This window comes from Metopolophium dirhodum, chromosome 1 (assembly GCF_019925205.1).
Source record: "Metopolophium dirhodum isolate CAU chromosome 1, ASM1992520v1, whole genome shotgun sequence".
Lineage (NCBI taxonomy): Eukaryota > Metazoa > Arthropoda > Insecta > Hemiptera > Aphididae > Metopolophium > Metopolophium dirhodum.
Genome location: NC_083560.1, coordinates 67,056,722 through 67,084,379, shown reverse-complemented (window position 1 = coordinate 67,084,379; position 27,658 = coordinate 67,056,722). Strand labels below are relative to the sequence as shown.

At 29.6% G+C, this 27,658-nt stretch overlaps 1 protein-coding gene across 1 annotated transcript in view; it reads right to left on the bottom strand.

Moving 5' to 3' along the window:
* Positions 1–14,225: 14,225 nt before the first annotated feature.
* LOC132935586 (probable G-protein coupled receptor Mth-like 5) overlaps positions 14,226–27,658 on the bottom strand; it is a 29,574-nt gene continuing 16,141 nt past the window's right edge. Inside the window, exons 2-6 of the mRNA XM_061002180.1 lie at positions 21,710–21,935; positions 19,958–20,258; positions 17,382–17,654; positions 16,528–16,663; positions 14,226–14,761 (exon numbers count right to left, since the gene is read on the bottom strand). Of these exons, the coding sequence (XP_060858163.1) occupies positions 14,467–14,761; positions 16,528–16,663; positions 17,382–17,654; positions 19,958–20,258; positions 21,710–21,935 (1,231 nt within the window). The 3' untranslated portion in view covers positions 14,226–14,466. The remainder of the gene's footprint in view (positions 14,762–16,527; positions 16,664–17,381; positions 17,655–19,957; positions 20,259–21,709; positions 21,936–27,658) is intronic.

Genomic DNA, 27,658 nt, shown 5'->3' with positions numbered 1-27,658 from the left:
TAAATGATGATGGCCTACTAAACAAGACACACATAGAAACATACCGATAGGTTGAATGCACCCACATTAATTCTCTATTTAGTTGGTATTGATTCAAAGGTCGTCGCTAAGGATACGTTTCTTAATAAGCATTCCAGAACTGTGGTAAAACTGTAGTAAAACTGTATAGAATTGTCTAGAAATAGTTAACTACTTTTTACTTGAAAAAAAAATCAGGCTATAAAAATGGACAAATATAAATTATTATAAATATAATCATATACCTACCTCTTAATCAAAGATTTTTATTTTTATCCAAGACTCAACTTTTTTATAATCAAACAATTATTATACCTTCACATAAAAATATCTAATAGAATGATATCAAAAGTAATCTCAAAAGAAATTTTTTAAATTAACTATTTTGACAGCGAGGTGAAATATTGTCTAATTACAAGGGAGCTAACGGTATAAGGTTTTTTGAATAATTTTTATATTACAAATCGATAAAGCTAAGTAGCTAAGTAGGTATATATTTTAATTAATTTATTATAACAATAGTAGGTATTATTGATATTTACTATTTAAAATAATAAACTAAAATATTGTCACACCAATGCATTGAAAATTATTATATATTTTAATAAAATTATTGTAATTGAAATTCACGAATATTTGTTTTTAAATGAACTAATTGAATAAAACAAAAAAGTAGTGCTTATACAAAAAAATAAAAATAATTGATTCACTACAATAATTCTTTTAGATTTTGAACTGAGGGATGAATGTATTGTCATATCATATGAATGCACTGTAATAGATTGTACAATGAACTTTATTTTTATTTTTGTGTGTGTGTGTCTGTACTCTGTACCTATAGGTAATCAAAAAATAGTTGAAAAAATGTTTCAACTTTCAAAAATTGAGGGTGGTTTCTGATACAAATATGAGTTAGTACCTTTGAAAGGTCAACATTTACTATTCTAAATATTTTTCAAATTAATTAGGAAAAATACAAAAAAAATAAGGAAAACGGAAATTTTTACGCAAAACCATTTTTTACAAATCGATATTGCTTAAATAGTGTAATTCAAACACGAATAACTATAAATAATTAAAATTTTCACCAAATATTTATAGTAGCATTTTCAGTACACTGTACAAGATGAAATTTACATTAACATTTAACTATTTCGATTTGATTTCTGAATAACTTTTTTGCTTAATAAAAAATTTGATAATTTAATACATACATACTTCATACGTTGATCATCGATATTTTAAAAATATTGAATATACTAGTACAATAAACATAGTCATAATATTTTTAAATAAGCGTTTAAAGTAAGAATCTTGACAAAATTCATCAAAATTGTGAATAATTAATTTTTGTATTATTGTAAACGTTAATAATTTGTAGTTAGAAAATAATACACATTTGATAGGTTTCTCTTAATTGTAATATACGATATTTAGACTTAAATAATAGAATGTGGTCCATCGTTTATTAATCATCCCGTGTTTTTATTCAAGTCTAAATATCATATATTATTGAAATTCAAAAATATCAAAGATTCACTGGTACAATATTTTAGAATCTGAGTGGAGCAATGAATGTATTGATTTTACAATTATGTGTGTTTTTTTAAATTTTATTTTGTGTTTGTCATCCCCTTTTAGAACAGTAAAAAAGCTTCGATTTTCTTCAAAAGTATCTTTTCTGAGAGGAAAGTGAATTTCGACTCGGTACTTTGGAGGGTCAAAAGTAAAATTTTCTAGTAGTTTTCAAAGCGCCATGAAAAACTAAAGAAAAATTAAGGAAAAACCGGAATTTTTACACAAAACCTATTTTGGTTTTAGTTACAACACTAAAGCAAATGATCGTAGATACATGAAATTTTGACTGAATGTTTATATTAGCATTTTCTATTCATTATAATATTTTCAAAATATTTTGATATATTTTGAGCTGTTAACTGACATTTTCAGTTTCATATTTTTGTAGTTTTTTGTTCTAGAAAATTTAAATATTAAATATTAATAATTTTATAATTTTATTTATTGGGTAAAAAAGCTTATAAATTTAATAGAAAGCTCCTGATATATTGTTTCAAAAACAGATGAAAAATATTAAAAATCCATATTCACAATTTTTTTTTATTAGCATTTAAAATTCAAATATTTACAAAATACATAAAATTCACGAAAAAGTGCAAATTATTATAAGTTAGAAATTCATAAAAATTGTTTTATTTAAATCTAAGATTTGAAAAACCGTAGACACTTGAAATTTATATCATATGTTTATTTTATCAATTCCTATACTTGATAACATTTTGAAAATATTTTGACAATTTTTGAGCTGTTTACGGATATTATCAGTTTTCAATTTTTGTAGTTTTTTTTTCTAAAATTGTCAGTAAAATGTTATTTGTTTGGTAAAAAAGCGTGAAAATTTAATACGAAGCTCCTGGTATATTATTTCTTTATAAGCTTAAAAATATTAAAAATACATAGCAACATTTTTTTTATAAGCATTTAAAGTTCGAATTTTGACAAAATTGATCAAATTTAAAATTTAATAAATAGTTTTATGTAGTTAAAAATATATAAGATATTCTATTTTTCTAGCTAAGAATTAAAAATTCAAAACGTGTTCCATGTAAATACGTTTTATATAATTTACTTTATTCACATTAATAATATCATCAAATATACTTTGTAATATCATAGACAGTCTTCGCTTAGAATCGTTTTTCTTATACAATGATATTAGGTATATATACCTATTACCTTATATTTTTTAGCAAATTGGATCAAGATGGTACTTTAGAGAGGTCATTTTTCGATTTTATCAATAGTTATTTAACGCCACGGGAAAATCCACGCTCAGAATCGATTTTTCTTATACAATGATATCATATCATTGAATTCAATTTTAATACAATTCATTATACATTGACCAACATGTAGCCCACTGTACAGAAGAGCGACATCCACTTACACGTTTTTTTTTTAAATTTAAATTTCAATGAAATTCTCCAAAGTTACAAACAAACCAATTTGTAGTTAAAATGTATAAAATTTTCAATTTCAATAGGTACTTATAAGGACTGAAAATTAGGTTTTTCATAGTTCATTTTGTAACTAAAATATCTTAAAAATATAAAACACATTTAGACGAATTTAAAAATTTAAACGAAGGATAATGATGTTTGGTATTTTGTTGTAATTAAAAAAATATTATTTGTGGGTGCTTGAAACTTTTAAAGCATGTAATATTTTATACACACAAAGACGTTTTTAAATTTAATATTTTCGTAAAAATTAATTGAACCTACTGAATTATTACTAATAGCAAATAATATCATAAAATATACTTACCTAGTGACAAGGTTTCTTATTAGTTGATATTAGTGTGTTAAAAAAAAAAATTTTTACAATAATTTTTATGATAATTTGGAGTTTGCATATCGACAAAATCCATCAAAATCACTAAAATTTGCAAATTATTTTGAGTTAGAAATTAATCAAAATTATATATTTTATAACAATATTTAAATATTTAATTCGAGATTCCTCATGTGTTTTCCTACCTTTAACATAACAAAAATGTTTACCGGAAAGTCAAACAATTTTTTTAAGAGCATTAAAAGTTCAAATTTTTATGACATTGGATATTTACCCGTAAATAGACGATTTCTCATTGAACGATTTTCTTATTTTGTTGTAATTCAAAAAAGAATAACTGCAGATACTCGACATTTTCACCAACTTTTTATATTATCATTTTATACATATGATAATATTTTAAAAAATATTTTGTCCTCTTTTGAACTATTTTTAGACATTTGAAATATGAAATTTTCGATGGGTTAAAAAGCTTATAGTAATTACATGTAGTGTACTACAATGTAGTAAGTACAAGGAGGTTTCTCATAAGTTGTTATAATAGTCGTTCTCAAATAGTAACGCTACATAGGGACATATTTTTGTTATAATCATATAAAGTAAAATAATTAAAAGAAATGTTTCCGGCATAAATTAATTCAACCTACTGTATTATTAGTAATAAAATAAATTACTTTAATAGAAATAATAGAATAAAATATATACTTAAGCATAGTAATATTGGACTGTCATCGCTTTAAGTCATTTTTCGTATACAATGATTTTATACCATTAAAGTTAAGTTTAACCCATCATCAATTGCAGTGACCCACTCAACACCTACTGCACAACAGACTGAACCACTTTCCCACCTTTTTTACTTTGGTGTTCATGTTAAATTTTGAACATTAGAAGTTATATGAAGGGCAGAGTTAGAAAAATTAAAATTAATTATAATATTATTATGTTAATCACACAATTTAAATAAAGGGTTCTGCTGTATAGTAGGTTTCGAATGAATACCTCTACATTAATAGTAAGACCCTCTAACGGAAATTATGTTAAGCTAATAAATTAAAACTAATTTAACTTCTAATTTATTTATTTGTTTATATTTTTAATTTCTAGCATTGGATGACAGTAATAGTGGGCGTATTAAATTTAAAATTAAATAATAATTAAAATGCCTAGGTAACTATCTTAGAATAAGTCTAAATATTTGAAAAAATTCATTGAATATAAAAATGATCATTTAAGTGATAGTGATATGTTTCAAGTCTCTGCGATTAATACTTTTTAAGTTACAACCAGGGGCTGGAACTGAAATTAAAAGAACCGGTTATAGAACCAGAACCTTTAAAATATTAAGAACTAAAGAACCATAACCGAAACTGAAACCTTTATTTTAATAAATTAATTACCAGAACCGAACTGGAATATTTAATTAAATAGGTTCTTTTAGGTTCAAAAATAAAATAATTGTATTTATCATAATTTAATGGGATTACTGTTTTGTGTATGAACTATATATTATGATCATATGAGTTTTCGAATATTTTTCATACTATTAATTAAATCCGCATTCCGGATAGGTATTTAAAATTATTATACTTTTCGGAACCTAAATTAACTGGAAACGGAATCAAAATTATTTTTTTTATCAAAAAGCCAGAACCGAACTGGAACAGCTATTTTATTTTTGGAGAACCAGTACCGGAATCGATACCGATAAATTCAAAAGCTTCCAGTCCCTGGTTACAACAAAACAACTAAAATAATATCATGATTTACTATAGCAAATGTCCTAATTTTAAAACTTTTAAGCTTAAGTCGCTTATAAACAATTTTTGGTGATTTTCACGAATTTCGTATGAATTTTAACTTATTTAATACTTATAGAAAAATACTGTTACTATGTATTTTTAATATTTTTTGATTTTTAAATAATCAATTTATGAAGAGTAGTGTGATAAGAGCATTTATGATAGACCTCAAATATAGATGTCACGCTGGAATCCAAAGTGGGTATCGCACTATCGCTGAGAGCCTTGCCATCGATGATGTGAGCCTCCAGCCTACCTACAGGTAGCCTCTTTAGAAGTTGGCCTATTCCATCAAGCAGAATATTAGGCATGTAACTAGAGGCTGCATCAGGAGGTTTACGTAGCCCCTTTCAGATTTTTTTCCCTGTTTTTACAAACTATTAGGACTGCGTTTATATGATAATGTCTTATTAATATTATGATTTCATTAAAAAACAAATAACATTTTCATCCTAATAATATTTATTTTATATTTGATATTTTATATATTAATGGTATTTGCGTAGATAAATAACTATTGGTTTATACTCAGATAACATAATGAAATACATAACAGTTATAATAGATAGCAAATTTAGAAATACTTTTTTTCCCATGAACATATATAATAAATATTTATATTAGATAAAAAAAAATGTAATATTGTATAATTCTGTATACAAATGCGTAAAAGCTAATAGCCATAGCTGGTATATCAATATTTACTCATGTTCATTAACCTAACTCTAAGACTCTAATAGTATTTAATATTTATGAATCCCGGTTATCTCATAAATTTCAATAAACACAACAGTGTTAGTGTCAGTGCTGTGGCCGCAGCTGTGGCAGCTTAAAGCTTTGGTCGGCGGCGGCGGCGTTGTCATCGCACCAACGGCGGCCGTGTACGCAACGCCTCAGACGATACCACTCCCGGTACCCTCTGCACGCCGGAGATCTTTATTCTTTGGCCGATTTTCGGTGGCGTATACGCTGAATTCGTCCGTCTCCTGCTTTAGTTGAACGTGGGCCGTCACAGATGCCTCGGCCTCGGCTAGCTGGGCAGTGAGGTTGTTCACTAGTGCCTGGGCGTCGCGGACGACTTCGCGCTGCTCAGCCAGCTCGCGGGTCGCCGTGTCGGCCGCCGCCACGGACTGACGGTATTCGCAGTTGGCCGCGTTCATCCGGTTGGCCACTTCGAACAGCACGGCTGTCGATCGTTCTCGGTCGTCCGTGGCCGCGACCAGCTGGCTGTCCAGTGACCGCACGTTCAGCGCCAGTTGATCATCGAGGTTCTGGCTGGCGATCGCTTCGTATGTTAAACAATCGATGAGCTCTCGTTGCCGCTCTGCAGAACACTCACTTTCCACGCACGGCACCATCACGTGCGGTTGTTTCGACGATGAACCTTTTTTCACGTTGCAGCTGCTGTTGAACATACCCAGCACACATGGATAAGCGACACGGGCACGGATTAATAAGGCGCATTAACAAGCAGTGTAGGCAATGGAACAGTCGTCGACTGTGGATTTTGGGGAACCGTCTGCGAGTTTTTTTTTATAACAATAGGTAAATATAAATATCAAGATTTTTCACTGTCTATATTCTAATTAATTGCTATAATATCGTTAATAATTAACTAATTAATTATACATAGCCTACTACTTCTAAGATTCTACTACTTCTTAAAGACCTGCAAGATCCTTAAAAAGCCCGGCCCGTAGTGACATTAGACCGGGCCGGATCCTTAAAATAAAATAAAGGGTTGGACCGGGCTTTTTAAGTCTTGGAATATTATTCCGGCCCGGGCATGGGCTTTTTTTTGTACAATTTTTCGGGCCGGGCCGGGCTGGACTTCGAATAATAAATCTGGGGTCGGACCGGGCTTTATAAGCATTTTTCTTCGACAATAAATAATCACAATTTAAAATAATAAATAATAATGATAAAACCGACGTTGGTACAGGTAGATGCATATAGAGTGTACTCTATGGATAGATACTAGATAGTAGATACAACCACAATGAATATAATAATATATTGATTGGTGGGTATAATAAAGCTATTTATATACCATAGTAATATTATATTTTTTTTCACGATATTTTTAGACCAGGCCGGGCCGGGCTTGAGAATACAATTTATGGACCGGACCGGGTTTTTTACGAGCTTAGCACTATTTTAGGACCGGGCCAGGGCTTTTTTTCATAATATTTTTTGGACCGGACCGGGCCGAAAATTTACGGCCCTTGCAGGTCTTTACTACTTCTATAAGAGTATCTAGGTATGTGTAAATCAAATTATATGTGTAATAAATTACGCGCGGAGTATTTCGTTATTGATATTTCCTTTGAAAGTTATGCAAATTAGACTTTCACGACCTGTGTTTCTTTACGAAGTAAAGTGTACGACTTATAGCCCGGATTCTATTTTTAGAAAACCGGCGCCACTTCTATATATGCGCCACCACCACGTCATATTATTATCTAAATTCAATGGGTATTAGGTGACCAAAAAATACCGAACTCCCCTTCAGAATACATAACATGCATACAGAAATATAACAAAATAGCAGTGAAAGAAAACAATAGTTTCTTAAAAATGTATTATACATTAGAGATGCCATCAGTGATCGATAAAAATATATGAAAATGGGTATTTTATCGAACGCCACACTTAATTTTAATAGAGATTTATTAAAATTGAATCCACTCCCGGAGGACCTATATGGCTATAATGCTATATAATATACTATATAGAAACAATATTGAATAGATTAAAATCTATTACGTTGTATTGTATTGTTGTAGTTTATTCAAAAGGACCTTGTTTTTATTTTTATGAATTACTAGCTGATCCCGCTGGCACTTCGTTGCCCGTTGAATGTATCAATTCTATATGACTCCAACTTTGTTCAATTCGTATTATTTAATATTCAGTGTATGGTGTTCAAAATTTATCTTAACTTTTTTGTTGCCCGGAATAAAAATTCTGATTCGCAGCAGTATAATATTATCAGGTAGGCAATCTACCTGCGGTGGATCGCGGACCCCGTGCTGTTTGTACGCAAGTGTATGATTTAACTCTAAAGTATCAAAATTGTACCAAGTTTGTCATTTTTACTAAATTCCACCTACGGAGGATTAATATAATCAATTAATACAAAAGCCTCACGCAACCGTACTAAAATCCGATGAATAAAAAAAAACAAATTTAACACTTTTTAAATTAGCGTATCTACTTCCCAGAGGTCTAATCTACACACAAACATTCATTTTTATCTATACTAATATATAAAATGATAGTATAAATAACTTAGGCCATTTGGTGGTTTTTAACTGTGGGGGAGGTACTGTAAGTTTAAACACGTTACACGTGTGTTTGTTAGTTTGGCAGATTTTTAGTGGGCACCTGCAGTAGGTATCTGCAATGCCAGGGTGGGGGATGGCGGCACTTCTCTCCGGACACCGTGACTTAACTGAAGAAAAATACCACCCGCAGCTGAAGTTTTGAACCGGCGTCGGTACGCGTTGCAACCGACGCCTTATAGTCTGCTCGGCTACTCCGTCCCCGAAATAAGTATATGTATATGGGTATAATGGGTGGCGCGGCGTGTGCAGTGACTGAAATCAATCACGCGACGTGATTGAGAGTAAGCAACAGCCTCTAGTTATCGGATGGGTGCCCACCCGGGTTCGTAGAGTGCAAAAACCTTGCCACATATACATGTGTTTCCTAACCGATCGTTCCAACAATTCCAACCCTATTGTACCAACCCTACCAACTTTACAGTCTATCGACCTCAGTCAGCCTTAAACCTAATAAAAAAAAAAAATAGTTATAATAGTTTAGTGATAATCATATTGTGATAAAAAATACGTATCGATTGAATAAGTATCTTTTAATTTATGAGCTAATTTAGAATAAAAATGCCTAATAAATAGAAGTATAGGTAGGTACCCCTACATATCATACATATTACATTTTTATTATTAATTGAGAAAAAAATTAAATTATACTCATGTAACTTATCATCTGAAAACCAAAGATCGACAGTACGTAGTTACTAACCTTTGCTGCGCGGCTGCGATTTGTGCTCGAGACAAGCCGCATAGATTTTCGAGCGGAGGCACTGATGTTATGTTATACAAGGAATATATAAATTCCGAATGTCCAACGTTGAACATTACTGCAAACAACATCACCACAACAAGCCACATAATCTTCGTGATAAATGGTATTTAAATATTTAATTTATTCACAGATTTAAACGTACACAAAATTAAAAATTTAATCGATCGAATAAATATTATTTTTCAAATTGCCATGGGAAACAATCAGTAGCTCACGTCATAATAATTATAAGGTGTACACATTTTGAGTTTATTAATGAGCTAGAATAAAATGTTTTCAATATATTATTACAAACAGTTGAAAAATATATTTTCAAAATGTAAACAAGTGTTTAACCAAAAATCACAATAGTTACTTTATGAGACCTGATATCCACATACAATAAACTACTACCTACTATTGTGTCACCATGAACCTCGAATGTCAAAATTTGTTTAAAACTTTAAAACATAATATTATTGTTTGATGCATTTAGCTTTTATAATTTTAGATTCTGAGTGGAACGATAAATGTATTGATTTTCAATAATGTGTGTTTTTTTTTTAAATTTAAAATTTAATTTTTTATTTTTGTGTCTGTGTACACGATAAGTAGTTGAAATAATGCTTCGATTTTCAACTTCAGTATCTTGTTCGATGGGATAGTGAATATTGTTGGTGCATTGGGAGGTCAGAATTTTAAATTCCCAATAGTTTTCAATAGCGCCGGGGAAAACAACATAACAATTAAGGAAAAACGGGAATTTTTACGCAAAATCGGTTTTGGTTTTTGGTGTAACTCTAAATCAAATTAACGTATATACATTAAATTTTCACTAGTCGTTTATATTTGAATTTTCTATACACGATGGCATTTTCAAAATATTTTGATTTGTTTTGAACTGTTTAGGAACATTTCTGTTTCCAATTTTATTAGTCTTTTTTTCTATGAATGTCAATAAAACTATATTTGTTTGGTAAAAAAGCTTAAAAATTTAATACAAAGCTCCTACTATATTGTTACAACGACATTTGAAAAATATTAAAAATCCTTAGTTACAGATTTTATTTATAAGCATTTAAAGTTCATATATTGACAAAATATGGAAAAATCACGAAAATTAGCAAATGATTTTGAGTTGAGAATTCATAAAAATTTTTATTTTTAAATCTAAGATTTGAAAATGTAATACGAAATTCCTCATAAGCTTGTCTACCTTTATCAAAAAAAAAAAAAAATGTCTACAAGCAAATCAAATTAAATTTTTTTGAGCGCTTGAAATTCCTATTTTTACAAAATTGGATATTCACTCGATTTTTCATGTAGCGGTTTTGTTATTTTATTGTTATTCAATAACGAATAACATTAGATACATGACAATTTTACTGAATGTTTACATTTTCATTTTTTATACACCATAACATTTCGAAAATATTTTGACTGTTTTTGAACTATTTACGGACATTGTCAGTTTTCAATTTTTTTATTTTTCTTCTCCATAAATATCAATAAAATTTTATTTGTTGGGTAAAAAAGCGTGAAAATTTAGTGCAAGACTCCTGATATATTGTTACAAAAGCATTTAAAAAATATTAAAAATACATAGGCACAATTTTTTTTATAAGCATTTAAAGTTCGAATTTTGACAAAATTTAATAATTATTTTGTAGTTAAAAATGTATAAAATGTTTAACTTTTATGGCTAAGGATTGAAAATTTAAAACAAGGCTCCACGGAAATAGGTAAATATATAAATTACTTTATTCACAATAATATCATCAAATATACTTAGTAATATTATAGGCTGACCGTTTTCGCTCAGAATCGTTTTTCTTATACAATGATATTATATCATTGAATTCAAATTCAACACCATCCATTACAGTGACCCACTTGTAACCTACTGTACAGCAGAGCGAAATTTTACTTACTTACTTACTCAACATCACTTACCCACTTTTTTATTATTACATTATATTATTTTTACTGAATTGTTAATGATATAGTTATGATAATTATAAATTCATGATTAATAATAATATATAACAATTATGTTAAAAACATTTTTTTTTTTTTGGATTTACTTTATAGTGGAGTGGCAGGTACCTAAACTTGCCCAACTGTTTGTTTTTAAATTGTATGATAAATATAATATGATAAGGTTTGATTTTTATCTTCACTTAACTTCTAACTTATTTTTTGTTAAATCGATTTTCAGACTGTGTCTTCCGAAAACTGGGTTGAACTTAGGCCAAAATCAGGTATAGAAGTAAACTCATTTGCATTATCAACAATCAATCGGAAATCACCATCTAAAATGATATCAGAGCTCATGGTCATTATATTCACTGATGATGAATTACGTAACGGATCTGTTCCTGGGAAAAAAAGCAATTTTATAAAAGGCGGAGAACTAAAAAAAAAATCTTGATGGTCAGAAAGTCAAGGCAATAAAAGGTATAAATATAATTTGTATAATTTTAATAATTATTCTAATATTTACATATAATTATGATATTTCAGATTTTACACTAGACATATTCAAAGATGTCACCGAAGAAATAATGAACAAGGCTCTAAGGACAAAACTAAATAATTTTTCTAAAAAAACAAAAAACACTGGACTTCAATGCTGGTTCAGCTGCCAGACTTTCAATCAATAACATTTAATATTATAATATTCTCTCATAATCAAATCTTTCTTTTTTTTTTAATTTTATAAAAATAATAAAATATATACTATTTTTATATTATGTCACTTGTATTGCAATAATATAATTTTTTAAAAGTAAGTTGTCTAGCACCTCGTCTTCTTGTTGCAAGTAGTAAATTATAAAACTATTTCTAAAAGCAAACTATATTTTATTTTCTAATAGTTAAGTACAGTAAATATGCTAGTAGTAAACTACTAACCCCTAATAGTTAACTACTAACAATTTTCTAGTAATAAACTATTTGTTTTTTAGTTAACTATTAAAACTTCTAAGTAGTTTGTCCAAAAAGACTACTAAGGACTTTTACTAGTTTTTTTAAATATTTTGTAGTAGTTTTTTTTCTTAAAGGTTAATTGATGTTTCACGGAAAATGTATTCACTATCATTTATATAGATACCAGCTATTGAGTATTATTGACTATAGATAATATATTATGTTTGAATGAATACTTATTTAGTATTCTATGAAGCAGGGATCGAAACCGTTTCAAATTTGAACAGTTATGGTTTCGGTTTCTGAAAACGGTTTTCTACATTTTCTGGTTTTGGTCTAGGTTTTAAAATATGTTTTTCAATTTTTTGGTTATGGTTTTGGTTTTAAAAAAGGTTTTTTAAATTGATCGGTATCAAGAATAGTTTTTGAAAATTTTCGGTTTTGGTTTTTGGAACGGTTCTTGAACATTTTGATTTTATTTTACTGTTCTTAATAACTATAGACCCGATTTTATTATCTATTAGTTAAGGGCTGAGCCTAAAGTACTAAAATGTGTCCGATTTGTATAATTAGTGTAGGTACATACAATATAGCTAATTTACGTTCAGCAGAACTAATTTCGTATTGTTAACTTTAATATTATGTTGTACCTACTTTTGCATACAACATAATATTATGGTTGAGATCGAATTATTCGATTACATTAATATTTAATTGTAATTTACAATATCATGACACTATATTACAGTATAACAAATCTTTTGTTATGTGATTAATGCTTATGATATTTGAACAAAATATTAGTTTAAATGGATACTACAAATGTGTATTGGACTATTGAAAATATTTTATTTTGAAAAGGTTTACTGTTGACACATTTGTAATTCAGGGGACACACTGAGAAGACTGATGATAATGACAAATTACATAAGCGATTGAAGACAGTCGGGACGGACGCGAATAATCGAATATGAAACAATTTCGTAATAACATTGATAAATAATAATATACACAAATACTTCAAATAACAACAATACAGACGTGCATAGGGGCGAATTACATATTAATATTGTGATATTTGTATTTTAATTTTGAATCAATAAATATAGTAGTAATATTATATAAAATATAAATAGAATAATATTCGTATTACCTACTAATATTTCGTAATACTCAGTAATAGTATCGGGATTCAAACAAAATATTATTTTCATCGCATAATTAATATACTCGTTTTACTGGAAATATAAATAATATAGGTAATTAACGTCATAAAATTCGAAGAAACCGATATAAGTTGTAATCGGTTATTAGAACGGTTTTTCAATTCGATGGTTTCAGTTACGGTTTTTTAACCGGTGTATTTAGGCTTGTGGTTTCAATACCGGTTACGGTGTTCGAATATGAAAACCGGTTAAACTGGCTCCGATCCCTGCTAGAAAGGTATAATTATGAACTATGTTTACAAACCATTTGTCAATAGATTTTCGAATTTATCTAATTGGTCTATTATCACTAGGTCTATGATTCTAAAATATATACTTAATAATTGAATCATGTGAATTGAATACATATACCTATAAATAAACCTATATTAATAAGTCTATGATTGAATTTTTTTCAAAAATAATAACGGGTATCAACGATTAAAAAAAAGTAACGTTATTCGTAACACACTACTTAAATAATAAAAAAAAGTAATGTAACGTGATAAAAATAATTTTAAGTAACGCAAATGTAATTTAAATAAAAATACTTGAAGTAACGAGTTATGTAATTTCATTACTTTTTAAAAGTAATTTACCCAACACTGCTCATATTCATACAAGTAGGTACCTAATACTTGACAAGACTACTAAGTATTGAACGTTTCGTATCTATCTACATATAGAAGATGTAGCAGAACACACCTGCTTATAATATTAATATTATTTGCCTTGAAATGATTAAAAGCCACTGTAGATAAAATAGTGACGATTGTAGTTAGTAAAATATACGCATAATGTTACACATATGTAGAAATATTATTATTGCGTTTATTGGAATGGCGATTTGTATATATATAAAAAATAAAATAATTATAATTATAAAAATGTAAAATCTAATTATTATAATGTATAGTTCTTAATATTTATATTTCTCGAATAAGGACATAATATAAATACGACGACATCCGATCGTTTTTATTAGTATAAAACGAATTAGGTGTGTCGTTAAATGAAACTGGTGGTGGTGGTGGGTGGTGGGTGAAGGATCGCTAATAATCGGCAGTATTGAACGCCATCATTTCCTCTCCCCATTCAGTGCCAGCTTGTACGTCCGTTTCCTTTGGTCGGCAACACGGCAAAATGCACCGCTCGTAGCAGCAGGCCTTGCGCAGCAGAAACTTAACTCGTTTCGGTCGGATGACGGTCACGTACAGTACCAGCGCCGCTTGTATGGGATTGAAGACAACGTGCACGTAGAACAGCGAATCGTGTTGAGTCCACGACAAGATGAACAGTGTCAGGTCGATCACCATGATCGCAAACAGTTTGGAAAACATGTCGAAACTGCGGATGAGAAAAATAAAATAATTTATACACTTATTATGGTTTACTGTAAATTGTAAAACTGTAGTAAATCAAGCTAGCTGTTAAATAGGGATGGGATTGAGAGGCTAAACTTCTACCCCCAAATGTTTTTCGGGTGTTATGCAATAGTTTATTTTTATGATTCTTGATTATTTATTACCAAAGTATTGATAGTTATAATTTGCTGAAAAGAATAAAGAATGTAAGAATCTTATATATTGATTTATTGTTGTATGCTATTTTTATTACTATTAAAATTTATTTTTAATATAATAGGTAGGCACACGTGAATAGATAGGTACATCTTTATTTGATTAGCTATATAAATATTATATTATTTTAGGTGTCATTGGCGGACAGGGAAATCGGTGGTAGGCCCTCGTTTGTGTTGTATTTTAAGCCCCCCCCCCTAAATTCAGCCCCGGTACTAAGTTGTACAAATATGAGGCCCTAACAAATACCTCTCGGTAGGCTTAAAATTTCCTATCCACCCATGATCCGTGTAAAGATAAAATAAAAAACTAATAAAATACAAAATTATATTAATGTTTGTAAGTAGTATAATATTATAAAGGTGTGGAGGCACATGAAATCTTGGAGATAATATTCAGAATTATTACACGTATCAGTAAAATATGTTCGATGACTAAGTATTACAGGTAGCTTTACATCGGCGTCTTATATTTTACAACCGTACAACATAGCAAATTTAAGTTAAGCAAAACCAATTTGTATTTTGTATTTTTATTATTATTATTGGCAGACTTTTTATATAAGTACGACCATCCTACGTATAAAATACTTTTTTTATACACATTTTACTTATTATAGGTTATGTGAAATGTGAAATGTGCATATCTACCATTGTCCATTTGGTATGATTGTTAAAATCCAAAATACTTGTTTAGGAAAACATTCATAGTGGATTAGGTTGGGACACCACGAATACATCACAAATAGTATAAAATTGTAATAAACTACTTATTCCGTATTCGTGATCTGTATATTGATATAATTGAAATAAATAAAGGTATTTTATGACTACAGAAACTAATTTATTTTTTGTTAGCGATTCCAATACATTTGTTAAAAATCTAACATTTCCCATATTTATTTAGTCATCACGTAGAAACGACGGCAATCTAAAGTACAAAGTTCTCATATTTCAATATTTGAGAGTAATTTATTTGTAGTTTATATTATGAATATTATCATTGAGAAAAGTTGGTAGATGTTTGATTTTTGTAAAATGTGTGTAGTAAATATTCGTTTCAAAAATAATAATTTAAGATACTTAATATTTTATTATTCATCATATATTATTTTTTATTTCAGATTCCTTACTAGATTACAAAGTTTTTAATTTTATTTTAAACCGAAAATTTTCCGGGAAGTATGTTAAAAAATGATTATGTTTTAGTAATATTAACTTTCAACTTTCAACCAAAAGGGTTTTCGTCACGTTGAGAAATAATTTGTTTGAAAGTAAGTACGGTTGTAGTGATGATTAGTTAAAGCAGCTTGAAAGTAAATAGTCTATTTTAAACTTTTCGAAGACATTTTATCACTGAACTAAAAGTAACTATTAAAATCATTATAATTTATTGCAATACTTGTATTATTATTATTATTGTGCTTTTTTAGTATATTTGAATATTATATTAACTTCACACTTATTCACACTGCATAAACTTCAAAGTCAATAAGGACGTTGATTAATATTAATGCAATAACACTGCTCTTACCTATATTTCATTTTGTGATGGATTTGACCGTATGTCGACATCCGTTTGATCACTGTCTTGGTGGAAATGTAAAAGAACAAATTGACTAGAATCGTGCATATGACCGGGACGAATATGACGGCAATTCCGAGCCACCCTGCAAAGAAAAAAACATCAAATTTAGTTTTTGGACATAACAATTTCATTATAGCTTATTATGGTAGGTATACGTCTTTTAAGACATCTTGAACATAGTTTTTTTCACTCACAAAACCATATAATGGGCTATGCATTTAAAAGGCAAAAATATGTACTCGTTATTTTTTAATTTCCTGGATTTCCATGTTTTTATATTGAGTGTTAAGTTTATTTAGAATTAAAAAAAAATATATTAATACTAGTCCACTCTTAATGACTTAATATCTATAATCAATTTACAATAGATATTTACGTATAGTATTATATTGATACTCTAGCTTTGAAATATACAATTTAAATTTAAAAAACAAAAAATCTCTAAATAAGGGAAAATATGTATCGATGACTTTAAATATATTTAATTTGTAAAGTCACGAAATTAGTTTATGCATGTAATTTAAATAATAACAAAAAAAAGAAGCATAATTATATACAAATGCAACAATAAAATTCAAACACTACGAGCAGTTATTGGCAGAATATTTGAATTCTGTCGAACGACTCCATCACAATATTATAGAAATAACTGAAGACTGTCGTATTGAACACACGTCTGCCGAAGAGGAAGGTTTACAGGTATAGATAAATGGAGGATATACAACATGTATATTATTTATCAACCTATGTTATTACTATAGTCTATAATGTATAATAATATTATTCGAGGTACGACTTACCTATGGCTCCTTCTATTGATGTGGTCGTAGACGGATGCGACGAATAGCTTCTATTAGCGTTGCTGTCACGTGAGTCCAATATTAGATGTGCGAAAAGCGCCATGCCGCCCATGGTTAACGTGCAACCCCACACGTACAGCGAGTAATAACAGTATTTGCGTCCGTCGGTAATGCGCAGGAACACGTTACGTGACTTGAACGTACGCCAAATGTAGTAACCCATCGCGTTCAGCCAAAAGAACGAACCGAGCGTGGACGTGTAAAGAAACGCGTCTATAAAGGGGAAAAAAAATCAAATAATATGGACATAATATTCATATACTTTAATATAATATGATTACACGTATAACTTTTCGATCTATTAGTATCACCCAAACGGCTATACCGTGGTCGCAAATAAGGCGAAGCTTATTCACTATCTATATTATCTATACATTGGTAGATTACATTATTTATTGAAATTAAAAAATGATTAATTTTGTGCACGTATTATTGAAAAGTAGTATAATATTATTACACCACTAATAAAAAGGAATATACCACTTTTATCTACAACAGGAAATTATTATACTCATTAAACGACACCCGCCCGACGACCGCGACGGTGAAAGTATATAATATTATTTATATATATACGTGCATAATAAAATATATGTGCACGAAACTACAAAAGCATTTATAATAATAAACGCTTAAGAGTTTCAAATTTCAATCTCATGAGTTGTGAAGAATATCCACTCGATATTACGCGTATATTCAATCACATATCGGTATACAAGCGATAAAACGGAAACGCGATACTTAGGGTTGCGTATAATATAGTATAGGTATATTGGATAATTTTGGCCGTCGGGAAACGGAGTTATATTATATTTCTCAATAACACATTTATCCAATGAGATTTTGCGAGAAGGTATAATAATTAACTATTAATTGAAATCTATATTGTACCTTAGATGCTTTGTGTTTAAATGCTGTAAAATATTTACTTTTACGCGTCGTTTATCGGTAGGTATTTACCGGAGTATTTATCTTGTCAGTTTGCACGTCAAATGAATTAATTATAATATTCGCTTTACCCAGCTGCAACAGCAATGTACCTATAATACGCCTTTATGTTTCAAATTACATTAATTTCTTATTAATTTATTCTGAGTCACGATTATAATGGTACACAAAAAGGAATGAAATACAAATCATCGTCTGTCGACAAGCCGGATTAAAGGTGGTTGGTTGCTAGTTTGTGGTGGGGTTGTAAGTCCCTGGGACTCTCGGATGTAAAGTGAATGCCGGTTTCGCCGCCTGAACTTAAAATATTATAGTATTCATCAATAATTGTAGTTGGTCGTCATCATACTTTTTTAGTACTAAATCTATTTATGATTCTTATTATGTTTTTATTATTATTACTACCTATACAAATTATTTTAAACGCCACCTTCTGAAACCTAAGTAATATTACTTAAAAGACTTCCCATTATATAACTGAATTATTTTCAGCTCGTTATTATTTTAAATAATAAACTCTGCAAAGAGATGTTTGTATTTTATCACGTAATTTATAACGAAGAGATTTGATCGACATTTTTAAATTAATATTTTTTAACCATCGAATAGAAGGTAATATCTGAGAAGAGAAAGAGGGTACATGGTTCCAGACGCCATCCCCCTTACAATAAAAATTTGTATGGCTTGATACAGCCTTAATTGAAATATAAAAATGTATAATATGTATTTAGACGAAGTAATTATATTTGAATATTTTCTGTAAATAAATTGTGCAAGGTAGATATGGCCGCCAGAGATTATTATTGGAATATTAATATTTATAGGTATTTATAGCGACTTTACCGCTGTATAAATTATAAACAATTTATAAATTCAGATTTTGATTTTGGGTAGCTAACATGATGGTATTATAATATGTATTAGGTACTTAAACGTTTAAATTAAATGATAGTAGTTAAGTGTAAAATTCGTGTGAGTGCCATAATAATATAATATTATTATGTTCATAACATAGAACTGTAGGACTATATTTTTTTTATTCAATGAGAGAATAGCCCTGGCTAAGCATCGGCTTCCAAGCTCTTAAAGGACTTTAAAATTGGAACTTCGTACTGTTGACTGGAATTTAACTGAAAAGAATCGGTTCTGGAATCGAAAATCCTTAAAATATCGGAAATTGGAATCGACTTTAAATATTTTAAAATTATCAGAACTTTTAATTATTATATACGAAGAATATTGGGTTTTAAATTTATTAATTTATTAGTTTTGTTTTTACCTCCATGATAAATGTTTCGAGTACATATACTTAATTAAGGAGTGCTTTTATAAAAAAATCTTAGAATTTTTCTCAACTCCAATTTTAACAGGATTCAGATCCAGAATCATATTTTTTTATGAAATAATTAAGTACCAGAACCAGAACTGGAACAGAAAAAAACAAAGGTGTAAATTCCTGGTCAGTTGTACAACTAGGTATTTATGTATTTACTGTATGGTAAACATATATAGGTACGAATAATAAGTAATAACTAATACATTAATATCTATACAAACAATACACATACCAGCTGTCAAATAGCTGACAGGACCGTTGTACTCGACGAATATGCGAACAATGTTGGCGATCCGGGCTACGATCATACAGCCAGCTAGAGTGGTCACCATATTTCCGATCAAGTCTCTGAGCTGTGGCAAAACGAAATGGACGACGGCGACGAGCAGCAAGCAAGCCATCGCGATGGCATGGCAAGCAGGGTTCACGATCCTTCGCATGACAAAATCGGCGTCTGTCCAGGGTGACGGTATCTGTGGCGTACAGATGACGGCCACTTGTGCGTTCATATCCGGACGATCGATATCAATGACCTGTGACAAATATTATTGATACAAATTTAAGTGGTGAAAACATTAAGTACCTAAGTACTTAAAAAAAACTACCAATATTTTTATTTATAACCGTCTGTTGTATGGGTTATAATTAATAAATGTATTGTTACGTATAGTCGTATAGAGTTAAACTTATATACAACTTGAACTAATGGCAAGGATGTTTTGAAGAAACCGCCTCAATTGTGGACGGTCCATAATATATTATATTATATAATATTATTAATATTATTGTTACTATCTTTATTTTCTCTCTTTTCTTTCTACATAATATTCTATAATATACTGTATACAGTATTATAATAACATTTCAGAGATTGTTCTTAAAGATATCAAAAAAGTTTAGAGAGTAGTGCCACGTTAAAAAATACCAAATGCTATATCCAATCCCCGACACCGACAGGTGGTTTCCCATCTCGGTTAAATTAGTTCACAAAGCGAGTTACACCGATACCGATTATTTTCTGTATTATTTTCCCGTGAGTTGAGGCATATACTAATAAGGTATTAAAAAGCCCAAGAGTTTGTATGTTTGAACACACTAATCTCAGAAACTAATGGACCGATTTATAATAAAAGTTATACCATTATAGATTACACCCGGAGTATCTTTTTTAGCTTCATTTTCGATCAATATAAAGATTGCATTAGGGTAGTTTATATACAAAGTTTGTTTTGCTTACGAAAATATAATATAATTTATTGTGTATATAATATATTATGTTATATAAGGTTGCCATCTGGTTAGAAATACAATTTGTAAAATATGGTCACTATTGGGTTTTTTTTTTTAAATAAAATATAATAATATTTAATTTATATTGCTTGTAATCAAAATGTTCTACACAAGGCGATGTCTTTATGTTCGTAGCTTATAAACTAAAAAACTCAAAAAATAATTAATCAACCGATCTTAACGAAAGTTTCAGATATTGTTCTTAGAGATGGATATAATGAAAGTTTAGAAAGTAGTTTGAACTTCGTTCAAAAATATACCAAGTTCTATATGCAATCTGCCACAGGATCCATTAGCTTACAAAGCTAGGCATATCTACCGATGCCCATTTGGCCGTAAACATGAGGTACATCAATATAGCACCGTATTTTATGTTTGATAATTTTTTCCCGGGTGAAGTCGAGTTATAGGTACAGTCAGTATATATAATTATATTTTCTTAATATCCCAAAGATTATTGTCATATACTGAATTTTCAGGCAAATAATTTGAAGCTCATGTGTGACGGTAAATACGTAAAAACAGAAATGAGTAGATATTATATAATACTCCCCCTCCCACCAATTAACCAAGCCCTAATCATACCACTAATACCAACAAGCTCCTAGAGCAATCAAACTTTATATGTACTCGTCAAGTCATGCGCAGATCCTAATGATCATATAATGCATAATAATATTAACATAATTCTTACTTTGTCCAAACAGTAAAATCCTTGTTCGTAGTCGAAGGAACGTTCGTGATCCACGATGAAGTCACGGTTCTGTTGCTGTTGTTCTTCGCTGTTGCCGTGCTGGTGTTTGAGGACATAGTGTCTGAGTTTTCCGTTCGGATACAACACTAGTCGGTCGCCGGATCCACGGTAATGGTACACCAACCATTGTTGACGGGTCTTACAGTTTGGGAATCCGGTGGCTAATCTAAATTAGAATAAAAGAAAAATAATTATTAATCATAATAATAATTCGACGGCTAACAGGCAAACGGCCGTATCCGCCATAAACACAATTTTTCAGGAGAGCGAAAAAATATATTTTAATTATATAAATACGTTCAATTTTGAAACGCAAAACATTAACGATCTTAGTACTCCACGAAGGAAATGTATAGGTGATGACTAATGGCTATAAGTCGATCATAGTAGGTATACCTTTTAGGGTTTTTTTCCCGTAAATTAACAAAAACTGAAATAATATTTTTAAATCTTATAATTGTATATTTTATAAGATTTTCTAACGTTGTATTTATTGTTATTCATTCGATATTAGAATTCACATGTAGCTACAGTAGCTCAGCGACTCCGCTTATCATCAAAATTTTATTTATTTTATGTACCCACTATCAAATTAAAAATTAAAAATGTAAAGCTGTTACTATATCTTCAATGTTAGGAAGTTAAGAAAATTAGATATTCTAATATACCTATGATTAGATTAATTTTTTTAATTTAGTTATTATTACTTATTAGTGCAACATGCATCTATTTATTTATTTCATACTTCAACTTAAAAAAAAACAATTCTTGTAATAGTCAATTGAAAAATAAATGAATTTAAGACTTAATAAAAACGGTGAAAACTATTTATTTTGATTTAATTTAAAAAAAAAAAAAACTAAAATTTGATAAGTAAAAATATTTTAATGTTTTAAAACATAGTATATCACGTATGACCTACCTACTATCTGTATAACCCGACTTCAACAAGGAAAAAAAGATGTTTTGTTTAAAAAGACTGAATATGACATTGTAATAGGTACAAGGTTACTCAATACTTTTTTTACAATAGTACTTTAAAAATATTAAAAACGCATATGCACGATTTTGGTTTATAAGCATTTAAATTTCAAATTTTGACAAAATTTATCATATTGAAAATTTTCAAATTATTTTGTAGTAAAAATTTATAAAATATTCAATTTTTATAGTTAAGGATTGCAAACTTAAAACAAGGTTTTTCCTTAGTTATAATTATTTCATGCTGTGACCAAAAAATTTAAAAACTCAGTACAAATTTTTCTTAATATCTATTTTAAGTTTAAATTTGGATGAAATTAGATATTTAAACGGAGAATATTGATTTTGGTTATTTTGTTGTAATTTGGAAAAATTATTCGTGGGTATACCTACTTGGAACTTTTAAAGTATATTATTGTATTTTATAGAAACAATGGTATTTAAAAATTCAATGTTTTAGGAAAAAATCAACCAACTGTATTACTAATAGTATAATAAATTATTGCTTTAATAGCAATAATATCATGAAATATACTTAATGATATAGGCTGATAAATTTTCTTCGCTCAGAATCGTTTTTTGTATATCTACCACCTATAATGAGTTCAATTCAAACATATCCATTATACGGTGACCCACTCGACATATAATGTACAGCAGTGTGGCGCCCACTTGCCGAGGTACACTCGACACCAGCTACTATGCAGCAGAGCGACTTCTACGGTTTTTTTTGTATTGATCATTACATTCATTTTTTGCAGTGACTGAACGACTATACCAGCCCGGTTCCTCTCCCCTAGTAAATACACCACTATTCTACCCTCAGTGCCACCTGAAAAATATAATATCTTCGCTGAAACGTGCGAACCGTGAATTGCAGGGTTTTCACGTTCTGGTGATAGTCCATATATGTAGAACATTTAAACCTAGTGTTGAATTATCAGATTTCCAATTCAAAGAGGCTGTTGCAGTATTATTGCATTCAACAGAGCGAGTTTATCGCTGCACAACCTCGACTACCACCACGATCGCACACGAATAAGTTACCCATCTACAACGCATATATATATTTTGGGACGGTGTGGGTATACGGTTAAGCGCGTGCGGTCCATATCGATCTGTACCTTTTCAGCGACGACATGATTGAGCACCCTCGCCTTATTGGATTCCGTATACGCATTATCCGCGCACACCGTCGCAGTCGTCACAGTCAGCTCGTATAACAAATATATATATATATATTATATAACCAGCCGGAGTCCCACCCACTGATCCGGCCGGGGGTTCGATGCTGAGCGGAGACCTCGCGGAGGCACTCGTCGTCGTGTGCAGTGTACTTTTTGCGCGTCGTCGTTATCGTCTCGTTTCGAGAGTATGACGTACACGCACTATGATAATATTATTCCTCGAGCAAGATATTATGATGAATATTATATAGGTATATATAATACATAATATTGTATATTTGTATAGAAGGACGTCAATGTTTCGAATTTATTGACAGAGGTACATCTCCTAACGGTTGCACCATATATACGTATATAACCACTGCAGACCAAAGTCAATAATGTTTATTATTTTGTTATTATAACGAAACATGATTTTTAAGGGACGATAAGGAGGGCGTCTCCTCTTTCGTCCACGAAAGTCTATTGATCGCTGGGTCCTGGACACTGTAAATACACACTATGGTCAAGCGCTAAGGAAAACAGTCTTCAGTCTACTAAACGAAATGAAAATTGTATTTCATTGTTATTTGTTGTAAATAAATGATACTGCATGGGTGCCAAGTCATGTGAAAACAGTTCAAGTCTCATATGTAATAGTTAATAAAAAAAAATACTAATCAAAAATATATTAATTGTATAAATATATAATATAATATCTACATCAGTAACAGTCATTTATAAAAACACACAAGTTGGATTCGATAGATATTTTGTTTTGTGTAGCGATGTACATGAAAAATAAAATGACGGTATGAAGATAAGATGATCATTATTTCATTACGCCTTGAAATGAAATTTAGTAACTACCTACATTTATATCCACGCATTTAGACCAACAAATTAATTATATTAGGTTCGTTGTGGTATAAGGTTCAAATAAAATTTTAATAAACCAAACTTTGTTTGACGACATTGTGGAAATTGGGAATAAAGTTGAAGTAAAGTATAACAAATTAATAAAATATAACCATATATAGGTGCCCATTTATACCTAATAATATTATTTTGCGATCAAAAATGTTAATAACTCAAAAATTAAATTTTTAAAAACGTATAAAATAACTAGTACCTACCTCTAACATTGTTTTTTTTAAAAATGTCAAGTGTAATAATTGGTTTAATAATTTAAAAAAATCATTAACGTAATTAATGTATACTTTCTGCAGCAAATACTATAGATGAGAATATGGGACAGCTCGATTACAAAAGTGCGACACATTTTGTCCCCCAGAAAACATTTTAGGGCTACCTACTTAAAACATTTTACGGCGTTGAATCTAATATTAGTTATTACGCCATGTATACTTACCTATTCATTTCTGATTCAAATATGTATAAGAAATAGATTTTCATCTCATACCGAGGTTGTTAAATTGTTTACACGTAATTGAAAATACTATAAATAGATGTCTGTATTCTTTGGTAATATAATTTTTGAGGTCGACTACGCCCAAGGGATTTCTCATATAGGCAAACCCCCACGATTTTTTGGGGGAGGGGGATATCTATGTAGCAAGCATTTTAACATTGACTGTCCCGTATTCACATACATAGTATTTGTCAGGAGACTCTTCTTAAGTAGTACAAAATAACTCAAGAAATATGGTCTTTAAGTACATAATATAATATTTAAAAATTCCAAAAAACAGATTTTGAATAACTGCATTATTAAAGAAAAAAGTATCGTGAGCATGCTTAGTAAATCACCCCACATGAATATATATTTTTTTAGTTAACTAATCCTTATTTTCAAACAAATAATATCATTAGTTATTACTCGCTCGAACATATAGTACAAATAAAAACAAAAAATCGGATTTCAACACTGTTTTCAGAAATTAATATTTTATTTTATTTATGAAATACAATACTTTTTACAATATATTAATATATCGTATGAATGACCAAGCACGAAGGCATTTAAACAATAATTCTCATGAAAATGATAAAATGTTAAATTTATAAATCAGTATTAAAAAATCAAATTAAAATTAAAATGATGTCAACATGCAGTAATGCAATTGTATACCGGTGTACCATCACATAAGTTTAATTAATACGATATAGTTTATCGTAATACCGGTTACACCGTAAAAAACCTATACGGGTGTACCGTGATACTGATCATAGGCATAGTACGTTTATATGATGGTGTTAAAAGTTAAAACGGTTATAATATATACACGGATACTTGTATTTTTACTGGTAAATAAATAACTCAAACTATATCTGCGTGAAGAGAGAATCCATGGATTTTAAACAGTTTTAACCCCATCATATAATCTTCTAATATTATCGTATCGGCATTGATGAGCATGATACACAATATTGTTGACATATATAATAAAATACTTAAATACAAATACCAACCATTTTTATCAATAACATCGCTGTACAGTTTTATAAAAATTACAAAGGGTCCTATGTATATAATATTTATCAAACTATTTAAACAGCATAAATACGTGTGCTGTCATATTGAGAGACAAATATTTAATAATTTTTTTTTTTAACTAGTTCTATAAGAAATCTTCTTCGGCTTACGAGACGTTCTGTTTTCTGTCTTTTTCGGTTCTTTGTTACACATTCATATTGTTAGTGTAAAAGTGTTGAAGTACATGAACAATATTAAAATAATTTACACAGCAAGGACAAAATATATTGTCAACGGTTCAATGGATATTTTAACTGGGTATCACAAATTTATCACGTTTTAGCTGGGCAATCGTAATTAGTTTATTAATTAATTTCATAATCTACCGTTGAAAATCATCGTTAGGTACGTTTAGAACTATTTAATTGATGGTTAGTACTATCTAAAGAGTACCTATTATTATATTGTAATTTGTAGAGTTCTCCGTAATACTTAAGTAGTACACTTACATACCTACATTTTAATACGGGTAATGATGATTAGTGCATTTATGGATGCAGATGGCATTACAGACGATGAACGAACAATCAAATTGATTTGCCTTTATACTTTAAAGAATGCCAACATATTTGTTTTTAAATGCTAAATGATTAAAATATGCTTAATGCAAAATATGCTCCGTGCGCAATCATCATTATTCTTAATTAAGACCGCAGGTTTGAAGTGCTTTATATTGATATATCACATTATTCATATTATGTACCTACACGTCATGCTCACTGCAGCTCCATAGTGCGGACAGTCGTGCATTATCGTTTATTAATTTCACAATTATTGTCCATGCGTACATACCAACAAATAATATAAAAATGACCAATTTTATTTTAATTTTGCATTTAACAACGATTTATCAACATAATATAATTGTAGTTTATTCCAATTTCTAGATACATTATTGTCCGCCGATCGGGGAAATATTATAACCATTACACGTCTTATTTGACTATACCTATGGTATTAACTTTCCGGTGATAGACTATTTTAGAATAATAAAATTAAACATACTACAAAACTCGACACGCGTCGTTTAATTGACTTTCAAGTGCTAATACAAAAGTATACGCTGTAAGAGAAAACTAATCGATTTTTCCTCACAAATATTGTTTACACGTTTATTATATTATATAGGTTAATACAACTCGAAATTACGATTCAATCCTCTATGTATACATGTCAAAGTTGTACGATATGTAATTATAATATTAATCAGGATATGGATACGTGAAGCATAATTACTAAATATTT